A 23,037-nucleotide genomic window follows, 5' to 3' on the forward strand; every position below is an offset into this window, starting at 1 on the left:
GTCAAGGTGATGAGGTGATGTGTGTAGCAGCATGGTATTGTAGAAGGATGGTGACTATCATAGTAGCATGGTATTGTAGAAGGATGGTGACTATCATAGTAGCATGGTATTGTAGAAGGAGGGTGACATATGTCCTTTGACACTAGGCCATCTTATTTTTGCATTAAAAAATAAGCACATCAAGATGCCTTTAAAAAAAAAAGTGACTCCTTTTTGAATTTCCACCCTCCGAAAACAACCAAAACACAAGCGTACATTGTGAACTGTCGATAAGTACTGCTTTATGTAAATGCATCCTCACATCTCATATTCCCTGCCTTAATCGGGAAGAGTAAAAAAAACTGTGGAAAGTAACAGGCCAAGTCTGCTCTGGGATTTCTTCAGCATAACTCGTCCATTGTCATAAACTAGAAAACCCATATTCAAACTTCAATGTGAAGATTCGAAACCACACAATGAGAAGATTGAATTTTAATCCCCTTTTGTATACACATTGAACAAACTTTGAAAAGAGTTTGCACCCAAGTACACACACGGTCTCTCACACAAACACACACACACACACACACACACACACACACACACTGTACATTACTTATAGAGCGATGATCTATTTCTCTAGACGTTCTTTGGTAAAAACTCAAAGTTTAAAAAATGTGGTTTGAAATCGTGTTTTCCCTCAAGATTGCTTGTGTTATATAGAACCAAACGATGACTGGGAGTGCTTTTTTTCACTCTGGTGTGAAACACAGTAACAGCGTGGGAAGTTGTCCGAGGACAGTTGTGCATTAAAATATCACTTCAATTCTTTATTTCTTCTTGCAGGCTTACAGGTATATTGGCTCAGAGTGAGTATCTTATTCATGGATGTCATATTTCTCAAATTGAGTTTGAATTAATTAGGATTAGACATTTTTAAGTACATTTTGGTGTTGTTTAAATAATGGCTAATTGTTTGCTAGGGACCATATTATAAAATATGAATATGATGTTTGTTTTTTGTTTTGCTGTATAAGCTACTGGCCAAAGCATACGTTTCTTTGATTTTGTTTTGAAACAAGCTTGTTGCATTTCTCAAATAATAAAATAAACTATTATAACATGAATAGTGTATTTGTTAATGGATTCAAAACATTATTATTATTATTAATATGATTATAAAATCTTTTATCGCAACGATTTCACTTTCACTTCAATTTTCATGTGCAACTTAGAATGAATTCCACTTTTGTATTTACAATCTGTAAACAAAATGACATTTATGCATGTCGAAATTGACACCACTTCTTTATTATCAAATGTGTTCTGTTATGTTTGTCACTGAGAGGAAAAGTGTATTAATATACATTTCACATCTGCAGTAAACTTTTAGAAAACGTTCAGACTTTTACCCATCTCCCATCTTCACACTTTGTGTATCTCCCTAATGTCCTTTATGGGTTTTAGTTCAGAAATATAATTTACAACTGCAGTAAATTAAATAATTAATTAAGTAAATTACCCACTGAATAGAGTCCATTTCATGGATTTGAATGACTATTATGGGATACTTTGTTATCATTCATAATCTCCTGGGTGATTCCCACACTTTGTCTTTGTCATCATTGTCATGCAGCCCCAGTTTGGTCTTCTGTGAAATGTTTGTAAATACACACTCAAACCCTGCTAGAGATGCTTAACCTCAAGCTGCTCAAATCAAATCAGTCACATACACAGCAGATGTTATTGCAGGTGTTGCTTWATTTTTTTTAACAAGGCAAGTCAGTTAAGATTATTATTWTTTTTTTTACAATGATAGCCTACCCCGGCCAAACCCTCCCCTAACCCAGACAACACTGGGCCAATTGTGCACTGGCCCTATGGGACTCCTGATCACAGCTGGTTGTGATACAGCCTGGGATCGAACCAGGGTCTATAGTGACACTTCTAGCACTGAGATGCAGTGCCTTAGACTGCTGCGCCACTCGGGAGCCTTGTAGAGGAAGTAGAAACCCTGTTCACTGGAACACATCAGATTGATTGATCATGTGGTTTTAATGAGCAGYCAATAAGAGGGGCTATATTTAAGCAATATGGCCCGATGGGGTGTCATATATGGCCAATATACCACAGCTATTTTTATGCATGACGCAACGCAGTGTGCCTGGATACACCCCTTAGCAATGGTATATTGATCTTATACCACAAACCTCCGAGGTGCCTTATTGCCATTATGAACAGGTTAACAATGGTGTTAGAGAAGTAAACAAGTAGTTTTGCGTCATAACCCGTGGTATATTGTCTCATATACCACAGCTTTTCAGTCAATCAGCATCCGGGGCTGGAACTACCCGGAGTATAATAGTATTTATAATTATTTCAAGTGTGGCGTGTTGTGTGCATGTAGAGGCTTAAACTCACAGCATGTAAGAGCTCCTTTTTCTTTGAAGAAAAAGTCACCTATTTTTAGCCCTGTAAACCCTTGGAAGATGAACTCTTTACTTCTAGTAGTGTTAACATTATGAGTATAGAGGGTGCAATATAGAGCCTATAAGCCTTGCCTTCTGTTTATCTATGCATAGTCACTTCACCCCTACCTACACGTACAAATGACCTCGACTAACCTGTACCCCCGCACATTGACTCGGTACTGGGACGCCCTGTATATAGCCTCGGTATTGTTATTTTCTTGTGTTACTTTTTATTTTATTTTTGACTTTAGTTTATTTAGTGAATATTTTCTTAAGTCTATGCATTGTTGGTTAAGGGCTTGTAAGTAAGCATTTCACGGTAAGATCTACACCTGTTGTATTCGGCCCATGTGACAAATACAATTMTATTTAATTTGAGAACTTAATAGAATATAGTAACTCGGCACAAACTAATCAATGAGACCATTGATCAATTAAATTGGGTTATCATGGTGTATAGGGCTAAGTCTTCATTTCAGTCTGGAAATAATTATATAATCCACATTTACTCTTGGAAATCTGTATAACCACAATATTGTGGTTTGTTGCAATTGTGAGGATTTTTAGACTAAAGAAAATATGTCTATCATCGAAGAGTGATATAGTATACCAACATAGTATACCCATAACATAACTCAGAAATAGCCAAGTCTAATGAACATATAATATTTTGTATTAGACATTGGATAAAATAAGATACAAATATTACCATCAGCTACCTTATTATCTGTAACATACTTAGACTCACACTAAGCCAAACACATACAATCACAGAATCATATATGATGAATATTAGATCATTTCAAATAAACTGGATAAACGGTTCACTTGTTATTATTGCGTTATAGTTTGGTGGTGGTTAGTGAGGAGCAGGGATGCTTCTGTCCCTTTAAGAACGACCGGTCTGGGGTGGCGCTTTCCTCCGCAAGGGCTTCTTGATATTAATAGTGTTGGTGTCTTGAAACTGACGTAATGCTTGGAGTCTGAGGTCCTGTCAAGCGATAACATTTCTGATAAAGAACTGAGATCACTGCAAACTAATCCTCATTTTCCATCCAGACTCAGGCGTTTTAAATATTATACACAGTCACCCTGATTCCACGTGCACAGGCGAGATTGGAAATCGTCTATCCCCTGTAACAAAACAATTATAATAGCCTACCCCGAGATCAACAAACAAACCACACAAAGACGGTTCATGGCTTACGCCAAAGCTCCACCATCTTTTAGACTGCAAAGACTATTGCAATTTAATCAACAGGTAAGGACTGAATCAATGCACGTTACTAGCACAGAGGCGAGCAATTAGATGTGAATCTACAGTAGTACCAGAATGCTGATCGCTTTTAGCGAATGTTATGTAAGAGCTAAGGGATTTCATGAATCAGTTGTGAGCTACTTTGCTGTGAAAAAAACCCCAGCAGTGCTTCTCGGATTTCACATGGCATTTAGGTTTTGTTGGGTCAAACGCATGAGAAATTGAAATTGGCTACTTGGTAGAAGCAGAGGGGGTCACGTATTGAGAAGGAAGAATAACATGAGTTGCAGTAGGTTTGTAGCTTACTTTCTCCTTGCGGTTTCATTTAATAATTTGATTTCAGGGTGTTGTAGCATTCGTTTAATTGTTGTAAAAGCGCGACGCATTCTAGATAGGTGTTGGGGACAGAATAGCGTTATCTTCTTGAGTAGATCTACTTTTATGTCTGCACACACACACACACMGATCATATGAGAATTTTATTTGGCGCATCGTGTGTTTCTGTTTTCATTGTTCGTAAAGAGAGCGCATGGCAGAGGTTATATTAAGTTACAATGTAGCCTAATTTATTGGGTTTCTGAAACTTTTGTATTTATTTCGAAGTGTAATGTTGAAGTTGAATGATTCATGTCGAGAACTGAACAACGTTTAACACTCAATTTTTAAAACTTTCTGTAACTGTGATGTTCGTCAAAGATAAGAAAACGCGTAGGCATGGCAACACACTTGGGTCTAGAGAATATGTCAACTAACTACAATGAATGAGGCACAGCTAGGTTAGTTAAATTGAAAATTAAAGATATTTCACCAGTAACCTATTTTCTAAACTTTCCACATTGCATTCGTATTGCTGTCGAAGTTCTACGTTTTGGTTGATAGAATGTTCAAGTCGTGTTGTTATTTTGTAACAAACAAGTGTAACAAAGTGCTGGGAACTTTATCAATGACGGATCACTTGTTCATTATTTAAACGTCATTATAAACTCGGTGGTTCGAGCCCTGAATGTAGATTGGCTGACAGCCGTGGTATATCAGATCGTATACCACAGGAATGACAAAACATTTATTTTTACTGCTCTAATTACGGTGGTAATCACTTTATAATAGCAATAAGGCACCTCAGGGGTTTGTGCTATATGGCTTATATACCACGGCTAAGGGCTGTGTCCAGGCACTCCACGTTGCGTCGAGCTTAAGAGCAGCTCTTAGATGTGGTATACTGGCCATATACCACTACCTCTCGGGTCTTATTGCTTAAGTATAGCAGGCCACTTGGAGAAGTGAGTCATTTCCATATTCCAGTCCATGTGGAGGGGATTAGGCTATGTCTCAAAGAAGATGACACTGAGGTGCAATGTGTGTGTGTGTCTGTGGAACTCATAAAGTTTAGACTAGCATGACTGGGCATCATGATGAAGCAGCTCACTTTGCAGAAACTTAACTTAGCTTTTCATAATGTTGTCATAAAGTGTTATAAAGATAATATATTTCTACCATTGTGATACCTGCTTCGTTGCTCTAGTGAGGAGGTGAAGTAGTTTGGTTTGCTACTCAGCTGTTGGGGCAAAGTGCTGCTTTCAGAGGCATGTAAAACTGTCTTTCTTGTAGTGCAACACAGTTACACTATACCATCAGTGTGTGTGTGAACTTGATAGATACATTGTAACCATGGACATTGTAGCAAATAACCCCCTAAAGGTCTGGACTTTTTCAAGGCATAACTTTTTACTTTTAGACAATGTTTCTGTCGATCTAAACTTACTATTTTTCAGTTTGTAAGAAAATATATTTATTTGATCTGAACACAACTCTAAATCACCAACTTTTCAGCTTCTCTTAGACTTGGTTTGTAGTTACATTGTTATGACAATTTWATTTTTTACATGACACAAAATTCCCATGTTGGCTCCAGTAGATGCTTCGTACCCTTTCCCGTAAACTGTGAAACCAACCAGCCAGCCTACACGGCAACATGCGTTAGGAAATGTCACAGATTCTGTCTATGAAAAAGCCCTCTTGTCAGTGAACGTTTTTTAATGACGTGGCCAAAGCAAATAAATCCTTTCCATCATTCGAGGAGGGTAGAGAGAGGTTAAGTTAAAACATAGGCTCAACCATGTATAACAATAGGCTAGTTATTTATTGTATTGGCTACCTGTATGTCTTATATTCCAATTATTTATGTTGTGCATATTAATAACAACTTAATAGTGATAACACACACATGCATAAATTGTATTTATTATACATAATATACATCAAAATATCTGGCCGCAAAAATCCACTTCTCAAAGTCAACTTTGTCCTCATTGTGGCCGTGTACCTACTACTGAATCTGATTGATACACYAAGCACTTCCCAAATCCTTAATTAAATTTACACTGTGCAATGTTTTGTCACAATAATCCATTGATGTGCGAAGCCACTCTTTAGTCTCATTTTCGAAGACAATTTTAGTTTTGCTTTTTAGTAATTAGCGAATTATGGAAAAACAAAAGYCTTAACATCAGTATTCTGTAGTGTTTACTACTCTATACAAGGACTGCTTCTTTCAAAACGGAGGGAAAAGATCCAAATAGTTAGTTTGATAAGAGCTGTGTGAAGTCTCTGCTGAATTACGGTAGGTATATTTGAAATGTAAATGGTTTCCCCATCTGTTAGTTCTTTGGAGGGGGGCTYCAGTAGATCAGCAATGTATAGGGAAGGAGCTTTATGGCTGARGGATGGATTTGAGTCTCGTCGGGTAGGAGAAACCAGCAATGGGTCGTTTGTATTTGTTATACATGGCTTTAGAGTTTGCACAACTTCTTCTAGGGTGATTTTTTCCCGAATTGCTGTGAGGCCAGCCTCTCACTTTGCGGTGTATCTTCGTACCAAATTCCACATATAGGTGCTGCTGTATAAATACATTATTAATGAAAAGATACATATTTTGAAGCCTCATGAAACAAAACAGTTATGTATAATATAAAAACTGTCAATGTCTTAAAATCCTAAAGGACATGAGAAACATAACTAGAGCAGATTTAACACATCCATGTCTCCCTGAGAAACGTAACTAGAGCAGATTAAACACGTCCATGTCTCCCTGAAGAATTGTAGACGTCGACGATCTTAATGTAATTTGAGACGTAGGCTATTACAGAAATGAGGTAAAATTGTGATACGTTTATTGATGAAGATCTAGATTTGTTTTGTTGACTCAGACACCCTTCATTGCCATTCAGCAAAGTTTAGCATTTTTCTGGAGGCGGTTGTATCTCAGTGAAAACATATTGAAATCGAAAATCAGCCTTAGACATACTGTATAATATCTGTATAGTCATTTCTGACCGTTGTCTAGGAAACCCCCCTAATATCCATTCACTTAAATAGACAAGAATAAAGGCCTGCTCACATATATTTTCTCACTTTGAATGTTGTTTTTGCTTTTAAAACAAAAACGCTCTATAGAACACACTGGTCTACTGTGCCTTTAAATATTCCCTTTAATGCTTCTGCAAGTGACTAGACACCTTCCCTTGATACATGCAACCAGGAGAGGCAGGAAACTTTCCATTTTCTTTAACCCGCTGACATAATTCTTACGTTTACTTTGAGAGGATGGACAGCAGTAATTGGTAGCGCTAAAAACTTGTAATAACACCTCAGAATCACCTTGGCAAACAAATATACTGAACAAAAATATAAACGGAACATGGAACAATGTCTAAGATTTTACCGCGCTACAGTTCATATAAGGAAATCAGTCAACTGAAATAAATTCATGTCGGCGGATGTGTGGCACAACAATGGGCCTCAGGATCTCGTCACGGTATCTCTGTTCATTCAAATTGCCATCGATAAAATGCAATTGTGTTTGTTGCCCGTAGTTTATGCCTGCCCCATACCATAACCCCACTGCCACCATGGGGCACTCTGTTCCCAACGTTGACATCAGAAAACCGCTCGCCCACACGACCCCATACATGTGGTCTGCAGGCCGGTTGGACGTATTGCCAATTTCTCTAGAAATGTCAAAATMTCTCATATGGTAGAGAAATTAACATACAATTCTCTGGCCACAGCTCTGGTGGACATCTCTTGCCTAGTTAAACACATTTTTTTAAACAGCTCTGGTGGACATTACTGCAGTCAGTATGCCAATTGCATGCTCCCTCAAAACTTGAGGCTCACTAACAGGAATGGAAACACATTTCTGCACAGAATTTGAGAAAATAAGCTTTTTGTGCATATGAAACATTTCTGGGATCTTTATTTCAGCTAATGAGACATGTGACTTGTTGTGTTTATATTTTTGTTCAGTATAMTTTTTTCCAGATTTGTGGGGAAATGGGTCCAGGGTTAGAGTAGCCTATAATAGTTGTTGATACAGCTTATTTTTTAATTATTTATTTGTTTTAAAAAGTCCTTCCCACTGTCAGTTGCTGATCCAAGACCTGTAATAGTTCATGTATTTCACACAACTGTTGCATTTAACAGATTTTTTCAAAATATATATTCTGAACAACAGGCTCTTAAAGGGATAGAAKGTAGGCCTTGTTCTTGAGGCTAATAGGGATCTGTGATTTATTTATTATTTAACCTTTATTTAACTAGGCAAGTCACTTAAGAGCAAGTTCTTATTTACAATGACGCCCTACCCCGGCCAAACCCTAACGACGCAGGGCCAATTGTGCTCCGCCCTATGGGACTCCCAATCACGGCCGTTTGTGATACAGCCAGGAATTGAACCAGGGTTTGTAGTGACCCCTCTAGCACTGAGATGCAGTGCCTTAGACCGCTGCGCCACTCGGGCACCCCCCCCCGAGTGTTTTCACCTGTTAAAGCAAGTCAGTATTTGAACTACTAATTTCCCCAAGAAAAACAACTGCTTGTTGTACCTCCTCCAGTCATATGGATGGGGGTGGCTTGTACTGGGCTCTGTATGCAGCAGGGGCTTATGGTGTGGTTTGGGAAGGTGTAGTGATGTGGGCCTAGACACTTTCTGTTTTATATTAGGGATAAATCAAGAGGCCTACATTACCAGACCTGCTGTCTGTGTCTGGTAGACATTTCTTGTAGGTTTAGATCAGGAATTTCCCTTTATCACATAAGAATCCTCACCTCTTTTCTACACCAGACTTAGAAATTGTGTTTGTGTGTGTTTGTGTTTTATCTTAGGATTTCCATAATGCACTTTGGGCTAGCCAGCATAGAAATTCCCTTAACCATCACCCAGACACAGATAAACCAGACACAGATAAACCAGACACAGATAAACCTCTCCTCTCCTCTTTAGAACTCTGATGAGTCAGTTTAGCCTCTGTGTTCAGGATCTGTCTATCAGGGTGTGTTCTTTATTTCCATTATTGTTCAGTGTTTTTCTACTGTAGTGGGCACGGCATAGGCCATTACATCTCAGACAGGTTGGACAGGATGAGTCGTCGAGAAGATTTGGAGAAAATAGTGTTCCTGGGGAAGGTTGGTTTTCCTGTATCCAATTTGGTTTGCCAGAGGGTCTGTCGTACCGCTAGAGCTCCTATTCCTTCATGAGACCGACAGCCCGGCAGTTTGATGATGCCTTGCACAGGACTGACTCTGATTTGTAATGACCGCGTCGTTAATTGTGTTTTTACTGATCATTGTTCTCTCTGGAAATCACATGGAAGGCAACATGTCGGTCAGTATGGCCTTCATACGTTTTATGACTTTTTATAGCTTTTTAACTCGTTCCAGTTTCCAAGCTATTGTTTTGAGAAAACTTTTGAGGTTTACTTGCATGTTTGATGTGCGTTTGTGGGATACATTTTAAGAATATATTGTGTTGATTTCACTTTTTTGTGCTTCCTTGATTTTTACATGTGTTTTCTTTTTTTTTATGGGGTGTGATTACAGAGAGAGAAGCGTTGTGATGTGTGCTCCAGTGGAACCCAGGACTGCTATGACCTGTGACCTCTGAAGACACAAGTGGAAGAAGAGAGACAACTTTTACAAACTTCAGAAAGACCCTGCCAACAACAACAAGACCAAAGAAAAGACAATGGAATAAATGAATCTCCAGCATGGACGTGGAATAAAGGATACCTCAGTCAAGAAGCAGGGACCCTGGATGTTGTTCTCACTCTGATCATCTTTCTCCCTGTGGAATCTGTGCTGATAATGCGCTAACCCAATGCTCAGCAGAGGTATGATCTCTCTTGTTGTAGGCCTCAATATACACAGATTAGGCTTAGAGAAATGTGAATATTGTTTATTTTCATGTAACTTGAAATGGTTTCTAGTCAGCCGAAACCCAAATTGAATAGGCCCGAAGTTAWTAAAGATTGTAACGATTTATTTCAATCTTTTTCGAAAACCGAGTCACAGGCGGGGTTCTCAATATGTTTTATTGAACTATAGCTTACTCTTCGTTGTTGTGGAGTTGTTTTGTTCGGCTCTATCCTTTTTTTGCAGTTGTATGTTCTTAGCTGTGGTATATTCCAGCGTTTTGATCTGATATTGAAGGCAGTACCATCTGTATTTGTAGAGCTTATTATGTGGAATGTTGTCTATATTGACTTKATGTTTTCTACCGCCCCCTGGACCACACACATGCTCATGGTACGTTCTCCGTTCRCTCTGCTCTTGTCTAGATGGGTCAACTGACAGTTTTATMGTCTGTATCTTTATGATCTGATCGTTTACAAAACGTTCCAGGAGGTTGTTCCTATAATGTAGGTTTCCACAGTGTTGTTACAGCTTAGTCATACCTAACGTTTATTCATACTGAGACACAAAGTTACTGGCAGTACATATAGACAACAGTATTTCATGTTATTGACAGATGTAACAGGACTCATACCTGAAGTTAATTTCACATACTGAGACACAAAGTTTCAGGGGATTTTGCAGGGTAGGAAGGACAAAGTTTCAGGTGATTTTGCAGGGTAGGAAGGACAAAGTTTCAGTTGATTTTGCAGGGTAGATAGGACAACGTTTCAGGTGATTTTGCAGGGTAGATAGGACAAAGTNGTTTCAGGTGATTTTGCAGGGTAGATAGGACAAAGTTTCAGGTGATTTTGCAGGGTAGATAGGACAAAGTTTCAGGTGATTTTGCAGGGTAGGAAGGACAAAGTTTCAGGGGATTTTGCAGGGTAGGAAGGACAAAGTTTCAGGGGATTTTGCAGGGTAGGTAGGACAAAGTTTCAGGGGATTTTGCAGGGTAGGAGGGACAAAGTTTCAGGGGATTTTGCAGGGTAGATAGGAGTAAGTTACTGGCAGTACGTATAGCCTGTATAGCCTAGAACAATATTGCATGGTATTGACAGATGCAACAGGAGTGCTGCTTTGCCTTTGCCATGAACTGCTGAGGAATAATTCATTATGAAGATAGATGAGTCTAATTAGATGTGAACCAACACCTGTCATCTTTCTTAACCGATCAATTTGCCTCGCATTAAACAGTGTCCTTATTTATACCTGTCTTTTGGTCAATGCTATTATTGCCATCAAGTGGCAGGTTATCACTCTTAATAAGGACACTACAATATTTCAACATTTATGGTAATTAATCAATAACTGCGGTGTTTGTTTTTTGTCACAAGGATTCAGACATTTATGCTGTTTCTTTCTAAATCCTCAGCGTCAGTACAAGTGTTGTGCTCTTTGCTGTGCATTGCACTATGACATTGAAAAGCAATGAGCACAGAAATCTAATACTCTCATTAAGTTTGGAAAGTGTCCTCACAGCTGGCGGTTGGGACTTCTTAACAGTCAGTGACCTTAAGTGACGTATCTCAAAATGTGTGTCATAGTTGAAAATGTTCTCTTCATCCAGATCCGAATATTAAACGTGATAATTAACAGCTATTACGAGAAAATGTCTTTGTTAACGCTGCAGAAACGTTTTCTCCTGACTGTCTAGCGATTTCAGTAGATTTGTATAATGTTTAATATATGCTATCTTTTCCCATCCAGACTACTCAAAACAGAAAATGTGTCTGTACTTGAGAAATAACATTACCTCTGTGTTATAATGGGCTTAACTTAAAGCTTTCAGTTGGTTCTTAGAGCTTTCAGTTGGTTCTTAGAGCTTTCAGTTGGTTTTTAAAGCTTTCAGTTGGTTCTTAGAGCTTTCAGTTGGTTCTTAAAGCTTTCAGTTGGTTTTTAAAGCTTTCAGTTGGTTCTTAGAGCTTTCAGTTGGTTCTTAGAGCTTTCAGTTGGTTCTTAGAGCTTTCAGTTGGTTTTTAAAGCTTTCAGTTGGTTTTTAAAGCTTTCAGTTGGTTCTTAAAGCTTTCAGTTGGTTCTTAGAGCTTTCAGTTGGTTCTTAAAACTTGCAGTTGGTTCTTAAAGCTTTCAGTTGGTTCTTAGAGCTTTCAGTTGGTTCTTAAAACTTGCAGTTGGTTCTTAAAGCTTTCAGTTGTGTTTCATAGAGCCAGCTGAGCTATTATTAACAACCAATGAAACATCCATTCAAGTGTTTCGAGTGTTATTCTCATGATCAGCTCAGCCATAGAAAACATAGCCCCAAAGAAGGAAAACACCAGATTGTTTTGAATCCTTATTTTTTTGTGTTATTTACCCCATCCTACGTTTACTTTGGTAGATGTTTGTAAAAAGTGATTGGCTTGCGTCTAGATGTTAGGCTAAAGTACCCAGACCTGTATGTGGGACATCAGGTATAGGTCAGGTGGTTAGTGGATTTATTTGACATGTTATCTGAGCTGATTCAGAGTACTGAGTGTGAAGTCATCATCCTGATAGATGTCTGAGCGGAGGCCTGTTGCATAGTGATATGTCTTAGAAATCATATGATATTAATGTTATAATTATTACAGGAATACTGACTGATATTTTAGAACGCAGGCGATTTTAGAGGACCGATAGTGTGAACACACTCCTTAACCACTGTAGCTGGAGTGGTTACCAGTGAGTTTCAATCTGGACTATTTTGAACTCAGACTTCCTCAAACAAACAAACGTTTCACATGAAACCATGATACGGCCTCAACTTGAGAAATGAGCTGTTTCTGTAACTTTTTTGCCCTTTTTCTGAAGGATAGCAGCTTTTAGCGTCAGACGTACAAGGTTCATTAAATGCAGCCTTGATTTGGGTAATATTATACAGATAGTTGTCAGCACAGTGTGTCTGTAGGAACAAGCCTCAGTGATATATGATGTGTCAATGGGTTTTGAAGGACGCGCTGTGCCAAATGATTCTATAATGCTTATTTCAAATGTCTAAAGAAGATAACATTTTTCACGGTTCTCCGGTGTCTGGATAAATATTTCTGCTTGGGCAGTTTTGCTGTTGCTACTCTATGGCGTAGCGGCCCAGTTGTTTTCACGCCATCTCAGCCAACTACTGTTGCTCTCTCATGTCCTCAGTGTTTTCTTCAACCTTCAAGTACAGGTATAGTATTTGTTTCTACACAATGCAAGGCAGATGAGCTTTGGATGTTCATCGTTCTTGGTTCAAGGCTTAAATTCTTTTTGATCGCATCATACCACAGAGAATTTGCTCATATGTCCCAGAACACGATGGAAATTGCACTTGTGTAACTTGGAACGTAGTAATTGGAGAAGAGTATTACCATTACTCAGAGCAAGATGATTGTCTCTTTGACTGCTGAGTAGAATTGAAACTCTGGGCGGCCATCTTTGTCTTTCTGTCACTTCACAACGTTATCCAACATCACCAAGTGAAGCAATTATGAACACAAGAACACTGACTTGTACCCGGCATGTGGTTGCAGTTGAAATGATGTCTTCTGAAAGAATAGTGCCATTAAAGCTCAGACACATGGGCAGAATTGTCAATAGTTTGCCTGACAACAATACTTAGCACCACTGAACAGTGTCGGCAGTCAATCTCTTTTGTGCTCACACAGCAAAGACCTTCGAAGTCAACAGCCACTCAGCCTTGTTAACGAGTAACTCATGAAATAATAGTTTAATCTAAAACCAAATGTTTTAGACTTAGTTATAGTGAAACACATACATTCTGTTCTTCATTTAGGTAGTTGCAAAAGTATCTATTTTGGTATTTTAATAGTAAATCTAGCTCTTTTTTTGCCTGTAGCAGTTCAACTCTACCATTGAAATTGTGATCAGTCAATCAAATGTATTTATAAAGCCCTTTTTACATCAGCTGATGTCACAAAGTGCTGTACAGAGACCCAGCCTAAAACCCCAAACAGCAAGCAATGCAGATGTAGAAGTGATGTTGATGCACTTTTACAAGGTGCCTCTACGTCATCTCAAGGGGGGGGGGTCCGGTATGAAACACACCCCCTTCTAGATGTGCTGGGTGGTACCACCTCAAGGCTAACTATAAAAGCAGGTGACAGCGCGCCTTATTTGGCATTGGCCTTGGTAAATTAAGTGTGCCAATATATTTTGCATGATGTTTCCTTGACTAGACTACTGAGGCTATTCAAAAGGCATTAAGGCAGATTTCCTCAAATGACCAAATTCAATGTTTTTGCTTACCGTTTCATACACATCTATGTGRTTTTACGAAGAAGAAAAAACATGTAGGCTGTGAGGATTATATGTTTATATTCGTAGCTACATCCATCGTAACAAGAAATGTTGGTCATGTCAGCTCGTTAGATTTTTTCCCCAACCACTATGAACGATTGGTAGCGCCGTCTGCTAAGACAGTTTGCTTATAGGTCAATAATTGTGAGTTCTAATTTACAATATTKATTTCGTGCCCACACACTTTTAATTGAAAAGTGAAAGCATATCTGTGAAGGGGGGTCGCCCTGGTAGTAGTTATAGGTTTTTATACGGTACCCAAGACCAATCTGTGAGTTACATTGACCACAGGAAAAAGAGCTACATGGTAAATATTACAATACGGGTTGGATTGAATTGAGCSCCTAAGTTTCATTTTCAAGGTGATTTTCACTTTTCTTCCCAATACAGCCCACATTTAAACATTTTGTTTGCATCCCATGGGGGATTCAACCTTACACTGCAAGTGGCAATAGATGTCAGGAACTCACTGTCTTACCGCTGTGAGCTTGTGATGCACATCATTATCTTATCAGAGCGTGCCAGTGGACTTCTGGTATGTATGCTTTAGTGAAAAAGTGTTGGGATCAGGTACAGCTACGTTTACCCACCCCCCACAATGAATATTTATGAGCAAGTTCCCCCACCCACAACTTCTTACCTGAATGCATTTWAAAAATATTTTTATTGAATGGGTTGGACAAAGGCTGAAATTGGGTTTGTTACCTTTGAAAATACTCCAAACTAGAAGGTGGTAGTAGCATTACGTGCCAATGCATATCCATGCATATTGCTTAGGAGGGTTAAGAGATTCCAAGCTATCTGCGCTAATGTTGGTATTTTGTAGTACTTCGTTGTTGTACCTTGCCAGTGTCGTGTGCATTGTGTCTGTGCACTGAGCTAGCTACCGTCTCATAGCCTACATTGCATATGAAGTGTGACTGGCTCATCCATAGATGTTCTATCTTTCCCCCTTTGTTTTGGTTGGCTTCGTGCTCTCTGATTGGCACAAAGTCAAGTTGTTGGCCACTGACGAGCATCTCTGTTTTAGTCGGTCGGTTCGTCACTACCGGGTCGGTCGGTTCGTCACTGCCGGGTCGGTACGCAGCAGGTAGCTCTTTTCATCTAACAAGAGAAGGAACTGTGATAAGTCTATCGGCGGTCTGTCTGCGGTCTGTCTGCGGTCTATCGGCGGTCTATCGGCGGTCTATCGGCGGTCTATCGGCGGTCTATCGGCGGTCTATCGGCGGTCTATCGGCGGTCTATCGGCGGTCTAAATCGGCGGTCTGTCTGCGGTCTGTCTGCGGTCTATCTGCGGTCTACCTGCCGTCTATCGGCCGTCTATCGGCAGTCTATCGGCAGTCTATCGGCAGTCTATCGGCCGTCTATCGGCAGTGAGATTCTCGGTGTGTTTAATGTCTTAGAGTTGTAGAAGGGGTGGTGTGAACCTGCTCATTAAGGAAGGAAAGGTTGAATGCTGGTGGCTGATMACGCCGTCATCTCCCCCTCATTCTCATGCAGCTTATTGCAATAACCCTGAAACCCATTGAACTAATCTAATTAGTTTGAGAACAAGAAATTATCCTGGGTCATTTGCAGAATGCTAAACAAGAGAGCGATTCATTCTCTTGTGGCGTTAAAAAAGAAATGGGTAAGTGCAGGCCTGCCTGTTGTTTTTAGTGGACTGCTTCCACAAGGCCTGCACCATATGGTGGTGGAAACAAAGCCCCAAAAGGAGCAAGGAGAAAGGGGGACGGGCGCTGCAGTGAAGCTGAAAAAACAAAAAGTCAAACCCCCTTCAATTAAAGGATCTTTTTTTTTGTGCGTCTTAATGCAGATGCAAAAATGCCAGCCGTAACTAAATGGACCCGACCACATTGTTCACACATAGGAGGAGTCTGGTCAGGATCAGCACCAGAACTGTATTGAGCCGCTGGGCCACAATTCCAAACTGTACATTGTTGAGGAATTCTGCGTTGTCAGGCTATTTTTGGTGGGGCTCCATTTCAGGTTGCCAGGTGACAGAGATTGCATTCCTTCCTTGTTACATGACTACCCATGATCCTCCAGGTATCCTAGTCACAGTATCCTATCCCGCTGGTCACTACTGGAATGTCATGTGGCCAGTAGTAGCCTGATGTGAAAATGTAACTTGTTAAATACTGACCTGGTGCAGTTGAATTTACGTGTGTCCAAAGGCAAGTCTCTTCACTTGCCAAAGCAATTAAAAACCGTAAACACTCTTTCCTGGTGGGGTTGCTTCCCCAAACCCTCCAAATGATCCCCTCTCAGCCCAACACAGTCTTCTCTCCACAGAAAGGCCAATTCACAAGTCTAGGTGTTGCCACAACATGGAGGAGACGAGCATTACGTTTAACAATAGTCAACCTGGTTGAAAAGCTTTCTTTCTTTAGCAAATTGAAGGTTTGGGGTAGAGGAAGCTATTCTGAGTCTGTCAGGGTAGTCTGCTGTATGTGTGGCTGCTAAACTCAGAAGCAGTCTGAGTGCTCTGCCTTTACATTAGGGGTTATTATTCCTCTCCCTTTACATTAGGGGTTATTATCCCTCTCCCTTTACATTAGGGGTTATTATCCTTCTCCCTTTACATTAGGGGTTATTATTCCTCTCCCTTTACATTAGGGGTATTAGTTCCTTTCTCCCTTTACATTAGGGTTATTATCCTCTCCCTTTACATAAGGTTATTATTCCTCTCCCTTTACATTTAGGGTTATTTCCCTCTCCCTTTACATTAGAGGTTATTATCCTCTCCCTTTACATTAGAGGTTATTATTCCTCTCCCTTTACATTAGGGTTATTATTACTCTCCCTTTACATTAGGGGTTATATCCCTCTCCCTTTACATTAGGGGTTATTATTCCTCTCCCTTTACATTAGGGGTTATTATTCCTCTCCCTTTACATTAGGGGTTATTATTCCTCTCCCTTTACATTAAGGTTTATTATCCTCTCCCTTTACATTAGGGTTATTATCCCTCTCCCTTTACATTAGAGGGTATTATTCCTCTCCCTTTACATTAGAGGTTATTATTCCTCTCCTTTACATTAGGGTTATTATCCCTCTGCCTTTACATTAGGGTTATTATCCCTCTCCCTTTACATTAGGGGTTATTATCCCTCTGCCTTTACATTAGTGGTTATTATTCCTCTGCCTTTACATTAGGGGTTATTATTCCTCTCCTTTACATTAGGGGTTATTATCCCTCTCCTTTACATTAGGGTTATTATCCCTCTCCCTTTACATTAGGGTTATTATCCCTCGCCTTTACATTAGGGTATTATTCCTCTGCCTTTACATTAGGGGTTATTATTACTCTCCCTTTACATTAGGGGTTATTATTACTCTCCCTTTACATTAGGGGTTATTATTGCTTTGCATTTACATTAGGGGTTATTATCCAGATGGAGTGTGTATCAATCTGGATTGTTGGCTGATGTTTTCTCAGTGTGTTGTATCACGGTTACAGACAGTCCTTGACAGCGGGCCTTAGCTGTATTTAGGAGGATTGTAGAACCCACAGGAAAGTCTCACAGACTCACAGATACCTGAACCCCTGAACCGCATTAGGTGGTAGAGACAGATTATGTTCTATATTTCTCTGCCTCAAACTACACCACATTACCAAAAGTATGTGGACACCTGCTCATCAAACATCTAATTCCAAAACCATGGGCATTAATATGGAGTTTGTTGCTATAACAGCCTCCGTTATTCTGGGAAGGCTTTCCACTAGATGTTGGAACATTGCTGAGGGGACTTGCTTTCATTCAGCCACAAGAGCATTAGTGAGGTCGGGCACTGATGTTGGGCGATTAGGCCTGGCTCGCAGTTGGCGTTTCAATTCTTCCCAAAGGTGTTTGATGGGGTTGAGGTCAGGGCTCTGTGCAGGCCAGTCAAGATCTTCCTCACAAGTCTCGACAAACCATTTCTGTATGGACCTCGCTTTGTGCACTGTCATGCAGTGAAAGGGTCCTTCCAAAATGATTGCCATAAAGCTGGAAGCACAGAATCCTTTAGAATGTCATTGTATGCATTAAGATTTCCCTTCACTGGAACTAAGGGCCTAGACCGAACCACAAAAACAACCTCAGAACATTATTCCTCCTCCACCAAACTTTACAGTTGGCACTATGCATTCGGGCAGGTAGCATTCTCCTTTCATCCGCCAAACCCAGATGTTGAAATGCTGGGCTGCAAGTAGCCTAGTGGTTAGAGCGTTGGGCCAGAAAGTTGCTGGATCAAATCACCGAGCTGACAAGGTATACATCTGTTGTTCTGCCCCTGAACAAGGAAGTTAACCCACTGTTGTTTGGACCTCGGTAGTGAGTGAGGACAGATGATTTTACAGACAGGACTGTCAAAAAGTGGTCTTCACTGACGAGTCACGGTTTTGTCTCACCAGGGGTGATGTTCGGATTCGCGTTTATCGTCGAAGGAATGAGCGTTACACAGCATGACTAATCAGAACAAATACGTATCACATCAGACAGTAATGGAGGTTATTAGAGGTTAAATAAGGTACTGAAAATAACGTTATGTTGCAAACCATTTCTTAGTTCTGCTAGAAACATATGTGTTATATTTGTGGTGGTGGTGGTTGGCTTATCATTCTGATAAGGAGCTACAGTATGAAGCTTTATCAAACTTCTTAGTGAAACACAAATGTGACAACTTTTATATGTGGATTATGAATATGAGTAGTACACTGTATGTATAGTCTAATAGTGATATAGAGCAGACCTGTAGTAGTTTATAGAGCAGATGCTAGTATGAGCAGACCTGCAGTAATTTATTGCTAGTATAGAGCAACCTGCAGTAATTTATTGCTAATATAGAGCAGACCTGTAGTAATTTATTGCTAGTATAGAGCAGACCCTGCAGTAAATTTATTGCTAAAGTATAAGAGCAGACCTGTAGTAATTTATATTGCTAGTAAATAGAGCAGACCTGTAGTAATTTATTGCTAGTATAGAGCAGACCTGTAGTAATTTATTGCTAGTATAGAGCAGACCTGCTAGTAATTTATTGCTATTATAGAGCAGACCTGTAGTAATTATTGCTAGTATAGAGCAGACCTGCATAATTTATTGCTAGTATAGAGCGACCTGTAGTAATTTATTGCTAGTATAGAGCAGACCTAGTAATTTATTGCTAGTATAGAGCAGACCTGCAGTAATTTATTGCTAAGTATAGAGCAGACCTGCGTAATTTATTGCTAGTATAGAGCAGACCTGCAGTAATTTAATTGCTAGTATAGAGGCAGACCTGCAGTAATTTATTGCTAGTATAGAGCAGACCTGCAGTAATTTATTGCTAGTATAGAGCAGACCTGCAGTAATTTATTGCTAGTATAGAGCAGACCGTGAAGTAATTTTTGCTAGTATAGAGCAGACCTGCAGTAATTTAATTGCTAGTAATAGAGCAGACCTGCAGTAATTTATTGCTAGTATAGAGCAGACCTGAGTAATTTATTGCTATTATAGAGCAGACCTGCAGTAATTTATTGCTAGTATAGAGCAGACCTGCAGTAATTTATTGCTAGTATAGAGCAGACCTGCAGTAATTTATTGCTAGTATATGAGCAGACCTAGTAGTTTTTATTGCTAGTATAGAGCAGCCTGCAGTAATTTATTGCTAGTATAGAGCAGACCTGTAGTAATTTATTGCTAGTATAGAGCAGACCTGTAGTAATTTATTGCTAGTATAGAGCAGAACCTTAGTAATTTATATGCTAGTAATAGGAGCAGACCTGCAGTAATTTATTGCTAGTATAGAGCAGACCTGCAGTAATTTATTGCTAGTATAGAGCAGACCTGTAGTAATTTTATTGCTAGTATAGAGCAGACCTGCAAGTAATTTATTGCTAGTATAGAGGCAGACCTGTAGTAATTTATTGCTAGTATAGAGCAGACCTTAGTAAATTTATTGCTAGTATGAGCAGACCTGCAGTAATTTAATTGCTAGTATAGAGCAGACCTGCAGTAATTTATTGCTAGTATAGAGCAGAAACCTGTAGTATTTATTGCTAGTATAGAGCAGACCTTTAGTAATTTATTGCTAGTATAAGAGCAGACCCTGTAGTAGTTTATCCTAGTATAGAGCAGACCTGTAGTATTTTATATCTAGTATAGAGCAGACCTGTAGTAATTTATTGCTAGTATAGAGCAGACCTGTAGTAATTTATTGCTAGTATAGAGCAGACCTTTAGTAAGTATTGCTAGTATAGAGCAGACTTAAGTAATTTTGCTAGTATAGAGCAGACCTAGTAATTTATTGCTAGTATAGAGCAGACCTGCAGTAATTTATGCTAGTATAGAGCAGACCTGCAGTAATTTATTGCTAGTATAGAGCAGACCTGTAGTAATTTATTGCTAGTATAGAGCAGACCTGTAGTAATTTATTGCTAGTATAGAGCAGACCTTAGTATTTATTGCTAGTATAGAGCAGACCTGTAGTAGTTTACATACCTAGTATAGAGCAGACCTGTAGTAATTTATTGCTAGTATAGAGCAGACCGCTTAGTATTTATTGCTAGTATAGAGCAGACCTTTAGTTTTAAATACCGTATAGAGCGACCTGCTATAATTTATTGCTAGTATAGAGCAGACCTTTAGTAGTTAATACCAGTAATAGAGCGACCTGTGTAGTTAATACTGGCTTCAGCAGCAGATGGAGACGGTCCCCTCTCCTCGACAGAACTACAAGGAAACCTCCAACCCTTTCTCCTCTCTCCTCTCTCTCTCCTCCCTACTCCTCCCTCTCTCCTCTCTCCCAGCCTGAACCCTGCTCTGGTTGCTGCCGGTTTTCCTGTCAATAAGAGACTACGGTTGGTAGCTCAATCCTCCCACCCCAGCGCTGGTACCACCCATAACTCTTCAGGCATTCCTGTGGACCAGACAGAGACTGGTGTCTGCAGTCTGCTCCACCAGACCCTCTCAGCACTATTATGTCAACAGCCGGGGTCGCTGTCAGGCCTGTCACGTTTTGATTCACCGTCCACCCCGGGTTCCTCCTGCCTGCGTCTGTTTCACCATGTTCTTAACGTCCCAGATAGGAGATAAAATATCCATAAACAGCACTTGAAAGAAAAAGTAAATGTTTATAGACTTCCTGCGAGACTTATCTGATATTGTTCTTATTTGTACGTCTGGGAGTTGACAAAAAAGTTGCCTGGGACTAGCCAAAACTCAACCCAAGCCCTTTTGTACAGGGAGCATTGACCTGCAGAATTTAAGTGGACAGTTGGCCCTGTAGAATGAGGAGCAAGGAACTGACACTGGGTTGGAAAGAATTCCAACCATACAAATCTCTACAGACATTCCCACCTGTCTGTTCAACACAGCCACACCCCCAGCCACACCCCCAGCCCCTTACGCATGGAGAGAGACTGGGAGGGAAGTAGCTAACTGCTGCAATTGGAGAGAGACTGGGAGGGAAGTAGCTAACTGCTGCATGGAGAGAGACTGGGAGGGAAGTAGCTAACTGCTACATGGAGAGAGACTGGGAGGGAAGTAGCTAACTGCTGCATGGAGAGAGACTGGAGGGAAGTGCTTAACTGCTGCCAAATGGAGAGAGACTGGGAGGGAAGTAGCTAACTGCTAGCATGGAGAGAGACTGGAGGGAAGTAGCTAACTGCTACATGAGAGAGACTGGGAAGGGGGGTAAAGCTAACTGCTGCATGGAGAGAGACCTGGGAGGGCAGTTAGCTAACATGCTACATGGAGAGAGACTGGGAGGGAAGTAGCTAACGCTACATGGAGAGAGACTGTGAGGGAAGTAGCTAACTGCTGCAATTGGAGAGAGACTGGGAGGGAAGTAAGCTAACTCCTGCATGGAGAGAGACTGGGAGGGAAGTAGCTAACTGCTACATGGAGAGAGACTGGGAAGGGAAGTAGCTAACTGCTGCATGGAGAGAGACTGGGAGGGAAAGTAGCTAACTGCTACATGGAGACGAGACTGGGAGAGAAGTAGCTAACTGCTCATGGAGAGAGAGCTGGGAGGGAAGTAGCCTAACTGCTGCATGGAGAGAGGACCTGGGAGGGAAGTAGCTACTGCTACATGGAGAGAGACTGGGAGGGAAGTAGCTAACTGCTACATGGAGAGAGACTGGGAGGGAAGTAGCTAACTGCTGCATGGAGAGAGACTGGGAGGGAAGTAGCTAACTGCTACACTGGAGAGAGACTGGAGGGAAGTAGCTAACTGCTGCATGGAGAGAGACTGGGAGGGAAGTAGCTAACTGCTGCATGAGAAGAGACTGGGAGGGAAGTAGCTAACTGCTGCAATGGAGAGAGACTGGGAGGGGGTAGCCTAACTGCTGCATGGAAGAGAGACTGGGAGGGAAGTAGCTAACTGCTGCATGGAGAGAGACTGGGAGGGGTAGCAAACTGCTGCATGAGAGAGAGACTGGAGGGAAGTAGCTAACTGCTGCATGAGAGAGAACTGGGAGGGAAGTAGCCTAACTGCTGCATGGAGAGAGACTGGGAGGGGGTAGCTAACTGCTGCAATGGAGAGAGACTGGGAGGGAAAGTAGCCTAACTGCTGCATGGAGAGAGACTGGGAGGGGTGCAGCTCCCTGTTGGGGAGGCAGAGAGGCTGGGAGTGGGCAAGCTCTCTGTTGGGAGGCAAGAGAGGCCTGGGAGGTGGGCAAGCTCTCTGTTTGGAGGGCAGAGAGGCTGGAGGGGGAGCTCTGTTTGGGAGGCAGAGAGGCTAGGAAGAAGAGTTAGGTAATTGCTGCATGGAGAAGAGTGTGGGAGGGGGCAGCTCCCTGTTGGGGAGGCAGAGAGGCTGGGAGGGGGGCAGCTCTCTGTTTGGGAGGCAGAGAGGCTGGGA

At 40.8% G+C, this 23,037-nt stretch overlaps 1 protein-coding gene across 2 annotated transcripts in view; it reads left to right on the forward strand.

Moving 5' to 3' along the window:
- Positions 1 to 3,431: 3,431 nt before the first annotated feature.
- LOC111982618 (zinc finger transcription factor Trps1-like) overlaps positions 3,432 to 23,037 on the forward strand; it is a 95,237-nt gene continuing 75,631 nt past the window's right edge. Inside the window, exons 1-2 of one of the 2 annotated variants that reach the window (XM_024014212.2) lie at positions 3,432 to 3,711; positions 9,586 to 9,875. In XM_024014212.2, coding sequence (XP_023869980.1) covers positions 9,863 to 9,875 — 13 coding nt within the window. In that variant the 5' untranslated portion in view covers positions 3,432 to 3,711; positions 9,586 to 9,862. Of the gene's footprint in view, positions 3,712 to 3,911; positions 4,006 to 9,585; positions 9,876 to 23,037 lie in introns of those variants that run through there. The other variant, XM_070433951.1, reaches the window with a different exon arrangement.

Source organism: Salvelinus sp. IW2-2015, linkage group LG3, assembly GCF_002910315.2.
Source record: "Salvelinus sp. IW2-2015 linkage group LG3, ASM291031v2, whole genome shotgun sequence".
Lineage (NCBI taxonomy): Eukaryota > Metazoa > Chordata > Actinopteri > Salmoniformes > Salmonidae > Salvelinus > Salvelinus sp. IW2-2015.